We start from the raw sequence: 9,392 nt of genomic DNA on the forward strand, positions 1-9,392 counted from the left end.
ATCCTCGCCAGCATTTTGTTCATAACCATTAGGTTGTGTTCACTGTTTTCAAGTCATTTTTAGTTTTCAATTTTTTAAAATAATGAAAATGCGTTCTTTTTACTGTTTTTAAAAATGACATTTTTGAAAACAAAAAAAAAATTTGTGAAGAAAACTTAAAACAACAAAAAGTTGTTTTGAGTGTTTTCGTCCAAAATAAAATCAAAACTCAAAACATATTTATTTATTTATTTATTCATATTTTATTATTATAATGGAAAAAATATTATAAAATTTATTAATTTTAAAATGTATATATATTTTTAATAATATATTAACATTAAATATTTATAATTTACTTAATAATCAAATTTATTGAATAAAATTTTATTAAAAAAATATCTTCAAAATTTCAAAGAGAACGCGTTTTCTAATTTTCTGTTTTGAAAAATAATTTTTCAAAATGACAAAGAGAACACGTTTTTAATTTTCTAAAAATAGACTACCAAAATAAAAAACTGAAAATGAATTCAAAACTGAAAACTGAAAATTGAAAAATAAAGAGAACGCACTCTAGCTTTTCTCTTGCCTTTTCATTTATTAAGCACTGTTCATGTTTTGTATTCTTCTATGTATCAATATCAGAGAGAGAGAGAGAGAGACCCTACATTGAAATTAAAAACATTAATTGAATATACTGATTATGAAGACGATTTTTTATGATGAACCTAAATGGAGTAGTAAGGTTGATATATCTTTCTTTTCTTTTCTTCTTATTTTTTGCTAAGCACAGCAGGTACATATATAGGATGATGTCTTTCTTTGTCATGTGTATTTCCTTTTAAACTAGAAGAGAATATTGTGCTTACATGAGGAGGAATAATTAATTTCATATTGAACTTGTTAATGAACATGGAGCTCTTGATCCTAGAGAGATGTCACTTCATTATAACTGAGGTTTTGGACAATACAAATTAACGGATGATCAAAGCCTGCAGATTAAGCAGTCATATGCACAAGGTTAATTTAATTATTAACAAAAAAAAAATTAAAAAAACACAAAGATGATGATTTTTTTTTTTTTTTCTGGGAAGAGGAGAAGTCGAGGTGAGATGTCAATTTTATCCATCTACTTGCTTTATATGCTAAATAAGTGGAAGCTATTTCAACCGAGTCACCCCTCAACATCCCATTTTGGTTTCCCCTTTAAAATATATCGCTTTCCACTGCATAATAGCCTTTAAGTTCTTTCTTTTTTTTGTGTGGAAGAATAGCCCTACAGTTACCAGCTGTGTCGGAAGACTAGAATACATATATATACATATAATATACTGTTCTTGTATAAGGCTTGACAAGTTGTGACACCTAATTTAATAGGCACCACACTCCAATCACTGTAAGAAGAAGATTAAGACAGCTCTATTCTTACATACATATGATAATTCTATATATGTTTGAATCCTTTACTTCACTAGTGCCCAAATATTTTGATAATAAAAACCTTTTTTCGACTTTAGTATTTTCATGTAATTTACATAAATATAAGATATTAGAAAATAGAAAAGAAACTTACTCAGCAAAAAAAAAAAGAAAAAAGAAAATCAAAACTCCTACACCTTGGGAGCATATTGAATTAGGTGTACTCTTTATTTTATTGTTCAGCAAACGATTTTCATTCACAAAGGAGAACCTGCGAAACAGCTCCCATGAATATTTGTTGGTTATGAGTATCTTTAGCCCAAAAAAAAAAAGAATATTAATTTGCTGCTTAACTCAGTAAAAAAAGAAAAATAGAATATCTGCATTTGAGACGAGTTGAGATTCTGCAGCAATCTCAAAGAAACCTTCCTGGGGATGATTTGGCTTCCTTAAAGCAAATCAGGAGGTGGAGTTCTGGAAGATTTACTTTGTTTTTCTTGAAGATTTTTTAACATTAAAAAATAATATTTAATCCACTTTTGTAGTCCGACTAAGGTGATGCGACCGAGCAAAATACTCAACGCCGGGCCATATATATTGAGCATTTGTCCAGTCAGACCCCCAAGTCAGACTAGGAGGACAAACTAAATATCATAGTAAAACTCACTCGTCTTCTTGGAAGTTTACTGCTTTTGGGAGTTAATTTCCTTTACATTACTGATATTTCCAGCTATGACGAGTGGTAAAGTCTTTTACTGCATTAGATTTAGGGTGTTGGTATGTTGAGTAATGTAAAGGACTTTATCAGGGTTGTGGGTTGATCCCTTTACTTGCTGGTCTCACTCACTGGCTGTAAGGGACTTTATCAGGGTTGGTTTCTAAGGGCTTTTTGCTCTTAATAACATTTCTCACCATTTTTTTAAAAAAAAGTTAACTTAATTTATTTTATAGAAGCTAAGTTAGTAACATTTCTGTTTATTTTGATCTTCCACATGAGTTTTAGTCATCTCCAATTAGTCATGAAACGCTGAAAATAGACTTAAAACGTTTGTCGTTCTTCAGCATAGTGTACCAAAAGACAATGAACGATATCCTAATTGATGTTTGGTTGTTCTCTTATTTTTGCTTGAGCTCAGCAAGTGGTTGAGTTTTAATTTTTGATTTTTTGGTTTGTGTTATGTTGATGTAAAGTTTTGTGTGTATAATTTTATATCTCTCCTATTGTTTTCTTAAGGTCTTATAAGTGCCTTCTCTTATCATTTGCTTGTGATCTCTAGAACCTCTTGAAGGGACAAGCGAGGTGATCTCCTCCTTTATGCTAGTTAATACCTTTTAGGTCATCTTTTCTCTCTTCAATCTTAGATGGGACTTCAAAACTAATCTAATTAGTCTCTTTGTTTGGTACTTGGTTCCATCCCTTGCTTATCTCCCCTAGATCACCAAGTTACCTACAGGAGTATTTGGGTTATATATATATATATATATGTAAGCCAATAATCTTGTACGTTGTTTCTTTTTTATTTTGACTGACTTCCCCCTTTTTTTTTGCGATAAGTTAAACTTCTTATTTGTTTTAAGCTTTGGCCTTGTTATTAATTAATGTAAAAAAAAACAAACATTTCTCTTATTTCTATTTCAAATGTTGTATTGGGTTCTTAATATAAAAAAAATGAGATGTTTTGTACCAATAATGTAAACGGGAGTTTTTTAGTTCCAAAGCACATGCTTTCATCAACTAATATTTCCTCACTCGAAGGCAAATAAAAGAAATGGGAAGGAGCCTACCTAGTAAAAAAAAAAAAAAATATTGAGGACATTACCAAAAAGGCAAATTTTCATATTTCAAGAAGTATAGGCTAGTTGTCATAATTTAATCTGTAACTTAGCAGCATAAAAAAGAGTTTGGGTATGTGATTAAATCTTAAAAGTCTAAAAATTTACTCTTGTATCTCCTTTAAGCTTTGGCCTTAATGTGAGAAAAAAAAAAGTCCAAAAGTTCGCTAACCCAATCATTTCAAGGCTATTGAAAACACTGATAAATCATTTAACAAATAATCCAGCGATAAGTTTTTTTTTTAATGGCGAAATCCAGGGATATATAAGTTATATGCATCTGTTATGTACTTAATCAAAAGAATCAACACATTTTTATTGCAAAAATGCCGCTATCACGTGTATTTTTTCTGTCAAAAAATACAAAAGGAATAGTACTTTTGATAATAAATTTGTTCTTCAAGTAAGAATAAATGAATACATCTTAGCAAAATAAAACAAAAATATAAATTGATGAAGGAAAGGATATATGTTACAGAATGTTCACTCTCTCTAACTGTGGCAGGCAAAGACTTTGCCTTCGGCTTTTCCTTTCTACCTTGGTTATCTTCTTGTCTCGCAGTGGGTAATTTTCTTGATTTCCAAACAAAGCCAGTGAATAGTAGCTTTATTTTTTCACATTCCAGTACAGGCTTTTTCTTTCTTTCTTTGTTTTTTCATTTTAAATATCCTGAAAGATTTTCTTGTACACTCCTTATATTCTCTCCCTCATCCCCTTCTCTCTCCCCCCTCTCTCTCTATACATCATATTCACACAGTACATATTTCCGTGTGTCTATGTTTTGTGTCATCTTACGACAAACCTTGTATTCCAACAATTCTTCAGCCTAGCTAGCTATCTAGCTCCTTAATTCCACCTTCCATGGCAGAACCCTACTCAAATTTCCACACTAACTGGTTCAACTTCACACCTGACTCTCTTTCCTTTTCCCATCAATCCCACAACTCAAACAACCTTATAAGCAACAAATCTTTGCCTTCCTCACCTCCGCTCGTAGAAGCTCTTCCTCTTCTCAACAACCTAAACACAACACCAGCACCAGACCAATTAGAATCCTCAGCATGCAGTGCCATGGAAGTGGATGAAAGGAACAAGTCCAGAGATATGGGGGTTTTTTTCTCGAATAGTGGTGGTGATGAGGAGGAGGAGAGTGTGACAGTGTCCCTACATTTAGGGCTACCAAGCCCTAGTTCAAAATTTCAGGTACCCTCCAAGATCTCTCCCACAGCGGTGGCAGGAAAGGAAGATGATGCAGATGGTGCAATTTCAGGGTGCCCTTTGAATAGATTAAACAAGCGTCAGTACTGGATTCCTACAGCCACCCAGATTCTTATTGGTCCTACACAGTTCCCATGTCCTGTTTGTTCTAAGACCTTTAACAGATACAATAACTTGCAGGTATGCTTGTATAATGTGTAAATCCCTAAGCCCAACAGTTGGCTCTTAAAAATTAAGTTTATTTTTGTAATTTATTTTGCTTCTTATTCCAGAGAAAGTGGATGCGTGCATAGATCATTTATCTGTTAGGTCTCCTCGATCCAAATTGATTGTCCAGATATTGATCTATATTTTATGGAAACCAAGTGCGAATATTATTATTTTTCACATGGATAATTGAACCAAAAGTTAATTTTTTAAGGCAAATCTCTAGTCTTCTAGTCTTGGAGTAAGCGAGATATTGTCTTAATTTTACATAATTTCGAGGGTTTCCATTCATTCTACACAGACTTTTCACGGATACTGTGTTATATCTTTTAGGGTTAAGTTTGATCTTGAGAGTATGTTATATCTTTTTTATTAATGTTTTGCTGGGTGACTGTTAATTCTGTTAGCATTATTTGAGAATGGTTCGATGGTTTTCAAAATCATTTTCAACACCAGTTAATTATATGTCATGGCCTTCGATATATAAAATTCCAGGTGGTATCCTCTTGTGGTAATCTATTTACTTCTTGTATTTTTTTCATTTCCTTTGAAGGTTTCTTATTTAGTTATTCTACTTTCTTCCCGTAATATTATACGTGTTAATTTCTTTCTTCTTCCCAATTCCCAATTCCTTTTATTTCCTTGGGGGTTGGGGGTTTTGAATGAAAAGTTGATATACTTTCCCTTCCTCGTGAGATGATGAGTTGCTTTCCTACTTGACTAAACTAACTGTTCATGCATTGGTCTCGTGCATTTGCGGGTGCTTTGAAATTTGTGAAATTCCCATTTTGCAGGCAGGTAAAAGGGAAAGTAAAATACTATTTTACAGAGCTTTGCGGTTTTGACGAACTTTCATATCAATGCCTCACTAACCTTTTAATAATGAACCCCTTCCGGTCTGCTGAAGGCAGCAAGCTGCAGCAGCCCTAGCCTAGTGAGACAAATCTCATGCCTGCAGTCTGCAATATAGTGTAAACTGTCTCTTGCCATGTACATAATTAAACATCCAACTGATATAATTTTTAACTATATCTGCATCATGAGTACTCAGATATATATATATTTATTTATATCTATTGAATCGATTAAGCTGTAAATATTATACATGATCGGTCAGAATGATTGCTGTAGCTGCTAAAGCTGACAAGAAGTAATTATATAGACAGCTCTTTATATATACCATTACCTCTACAAAAGAGGTCTAAAATGGTTATGGGCTTAAGAACAAGTACTATATATATGAATATATATATATATCCTTTCTTTTAGATGCTCTCCTGTTTGGTGACTATATATATATATATATACATATAGGCTACAGAGCCCTATGAAATTAATTAATTTTGTTATTCTCATTTTTTCTCACACTTCAGATGAAGTAATGGTTATAAATTTAGTTTTCCCCATTGGAGCTAGATCTTGCGTGGATTGTGTTGCAGATGCACATGTGGGGGCACGGATCTCAGTACAGGAAAGGGCCTGAATCATTGAGGGGAATCCAACCGACGGCAATGCTGAGACTGCCTTGCTATTGCTGTGCGCCAGATTGCAAGCACAACATTGATCATCCAAGGTCCAGGCCGCTCAAGGATTTTCGGACTCTCCAAACTCATTTCAAGAGGAAGCATGGGATCAAGCTCTTTGCCTGCAGAAAATGTGAGAAGCCATTTGCAGTGAAAGGCGATTGGAGGACCCATGAGAAGAACTGTGGCAAGATCTGGTACTGCATTTGTGGGTCTGATTTTAAGCACAAGAGGTCCCTCAAAGACCACATCAGGGCCTTTGGCCATGGCCATGGCGCTGTGGGTGATGACTACTGCTGGGAGGAAGAGGATGAAGCCGCTTCCGAAATCGAACAAGAAGGTGAGTCCTCCATGTGGTCCACTTGAACATGCATGTAAAATCTTATTCTTCGACTAGCTAGCTAGTCTTGGGAACTTATTCATGCCCATTTAGCTAATTAGTAGTTCATCTTATTTGCTCTCTTCTACCTCCTCCTACACCTTTAAAGCTGTTTCTTCATATTGTATGATCTTCTTGAAGATGTTATATATAGGTTTAGGGATTTGATATGAATTTGATGGTGTTCTTGTGTGAAATTTTCACTCATTTGGTTGTGTATTGGGAAAAAAAATATGCTGGGGTTTGGTCATCTTTTCTGCTCCTTAATTTGCCCCTTCCAATTTTTTTCTTGATAAAATGAGAAACCCTAGCTAGGAGTGGGTGTATATATATGTGTGTGTGTGTGTGGGTGTGTGGTGCTCCTCGCCTTCTATACAGCAAAACAATTCTCTTGTATTTCTCTTCTTCTTCTTCTTCTTCTTGCTAATAAGACTTTCTCCATTATATTTCAGATTGTAATATCACGAGCCACTCAAATAATATGTTAATAAGTACTGATCTTATAACTTGTTGACAAAGATTTGAATACTATTTGTACATTAATCTCCTGCAGTTCCTTGTACACTGATAGCTGGGCTTCTTAGGTTTTGCACTGCGAGTGGTTCACAAAATCATTTGATATATATATTCAACTATAATCCAATAGTTTTGCAACGTTACTTCATCCCCCTATATATAAATCCAATAGTTATTTTCAGCTAGCTGAAAGACTACTCGTGGTGCTATCATCAGAGTTAGTTGAGTCACCAATATTGATGAGTGGGTGCTAAATGTACGTGTTTAGCCCGATGCTAAAAATAAAAATAAAAAATCTTTCACCCTATTTGGCTTACGCAATTAATATTACATATAAACGTGTAATTTATGTTTTGATGAAAAATCAAAAATTAAACTATAAGAATTTATCAAGATATAATTAATTTAACGTCACTAACCCATCTACTAGCTAGAAAGCTGAGGACATGAGGGAGAGAGTGGAACATGAGCCTATGATCTCTCTCTAGGGTTAGAGATTTTGTTTGGCGTCTTCAATAGATCGCTTGCTTGCTTGACTTTGTTACTGTCGCACTTATGTTTGGTGTCATCATCCCCTCTCCCCCATTGGATCCATTCTCTAGTTCTTGATAGCTTGGCGAGTGTGCCTTGAGATATGCCTCAGCACATGTAATCCCTTTCCTGCTGCATCTTAATTTGCCCTTATGGCCTTTAGGTATAAGTGTTCAATAAAAAGACAAAAATAAGTCTCAAAATTATTGAATATGTCTATAGTATATATTATTTAATCTCATAAATTTAAGAAAACATTATCAATACTTCTGAGTAAAATCCTGTAACATTGTAAGTAGTAGCAGAGAGAGCATGCACTTAAATCATTCTACTGTTTAAGTATGTATGTCGGCTTCCTATATATTGGCCTTATAAAATAGTAAATCTCACAGTAATCTTTCTATTTACAGGTCAACTATATATATATATATATATCTCACCATAAATATTTCAATAAATACTAGATATCATGAGTTTAACCAATAAACTCCAATTTTGGCAAATTAATGTATATTCTATTTCTCATCGAATGGCCACAAAACATTAAGGCAGTGAATTTGAGGCTCTTTAGTAATTAGTAATGGCTTAATTTGTTGTTTGGTTAGGCAACTTGGTGAACCCTCCAATTTGCTCCTTTTCGGGCTTCTCAAAGCAAAATTTATTCAAGTCCCTTAGCTAATAGCATCTGCTTGCCGCAAATCAAATCAAATCCGTGGCCTTACTGGCCTGTGCCAATGTTCTCTCCTATCCGTGGCCTTTATTTTGGTTCACCTAAGAATATTTGTAATTCTAAACAAAAATTATTTTAGTAATTTTTAATAATAAAAATAGATATTAAAAATTATTTAAAATTTACTTTACTTGTCTTTTAAGATGTAAAATTATTGATTAAATTTTTATATTCAAGTTTAGAAAGTAATTTTTTTTTCAATTGATAATATAAATAAGAGAAAAAGATTTAAAAATATAAGAGTCGAATGAGCAAAAAATGTAGAGAGTCCATAATCAAGTTCTGAAAATTAAAAAGTCTTCGATTTACTTTTATTATTATTTTTTTAATGCCCAAATCAGCCCGGATTCCCTAGATGAAATTTTTGTCATCCAAAAGATCGTTTTATCAAATTGTCTTCTTAAAATAATATCACTTCTTGCATTTTCTTTCTTTTCCTTTACGTAACTGGTTTACACCTCATTGTTCATTATGTAACATTAAAAAATAATCCGTGAATTTGGGGAAGTGTAAGTTTCCTTATCTAAATTACCTTTCACTATTCATTGCTTAACATTTAATTTGTGAACTTAGAGAATTAAGGGATCTCTTCATCTAAATGTCTAAATGACATTTTACTATTCATCGTCTAACACTGAAAATTGATCTTTGGATTTGGAGAATTGAGCATTTTCATTCAAATAGAACAAAATAAAAATTAGGATTTGTCATGTTATTTAGTATTGAAATTTTTGTTATAGTTATACATATTATTTATAATAAATATTACTAACTTGTGTATAATGATATTTCCAAATGATATTCCAATACCGATATTGTACTATATTGTACTGATAATACACCTGGTACCTTATTTTGTTTAGCATCCACAATTATAACGGTATATAATAGGGAGTTTTGAAAGGATACCCCTAAATGATTAATTATATATAATTTTAATCTACACACATATCTGTGTGGATTATATCACTAATCATTTAATTGGTATCTCAATGACATAAGCACCCATCATAAAGTGCCTCTTAAGTATTAGGTGACATACGAGTAATGCATTTG

The 9,392-nt window shown here is 32.9% G+C and overlaps 1 protein-coding gene across 1 annotated transcript; it reads left to right on the top strand.

The window, feature by feature from the left end:
• Positions 1 to 3,925: 3,925 nt before the first annotated feature.
• On the top strand, positions 3,926 to 7,002 carry LOC127801859 (zinc finger protein WIP2-like). The gene is made up of 2 exons (XM_052337343.1): positions 3,926 to 4,630; positions 6,097 to 7,002. The coding sequence occupies exons 1-2, from the start codon at positions 4,094 to 4,096 to the stop codon at positions 6,544 to 6,546; spliced, it is 987 nt and encodes a 328-aa protein (XP_052193303.1). The 5' UTR covers positions 3,926 to 4,093; the 3' UTR covers positions 6,547 to 7,002.
• The last annotated feature ends 2,390 nt before the right edge of the window (positions 7,003 to 9,392 follow it).

The sequence above is a fragment of the Diospyros lotus genome, chromosome 5, assembly GCF_014633365.1.
Source record: "Diospyros lotus cultivar Yz01 chromosome 5, ASM1463336v1, whole genome shotgun sequence".
In the NCBI taxonomy this organism is placed as follows: domain Eukaryota; kingdom Viridiplantae; phylum Streptophyta; class Magnoliopsida; order Ericales; family Ebenaceae; genus Diospyros; species Diospyros lotus.

Bases quoted from the DNA above. Each gene is read 5' to 3' on its own strand.
- LOC127801859 (XM_052337343.1), top strand. From the start codon at position 4,094: ATGGCAGAACCCTACTCAAATTTCCACACTAACTGGTTCAACTTCACA. The intron at 4,631-6,096 runs GTATGCTTGTAT...ATTGTGTTGCAG, and splicing joins ACAGATACAATAACTTGCAG to ATGCACATGTGGGGGCACGG.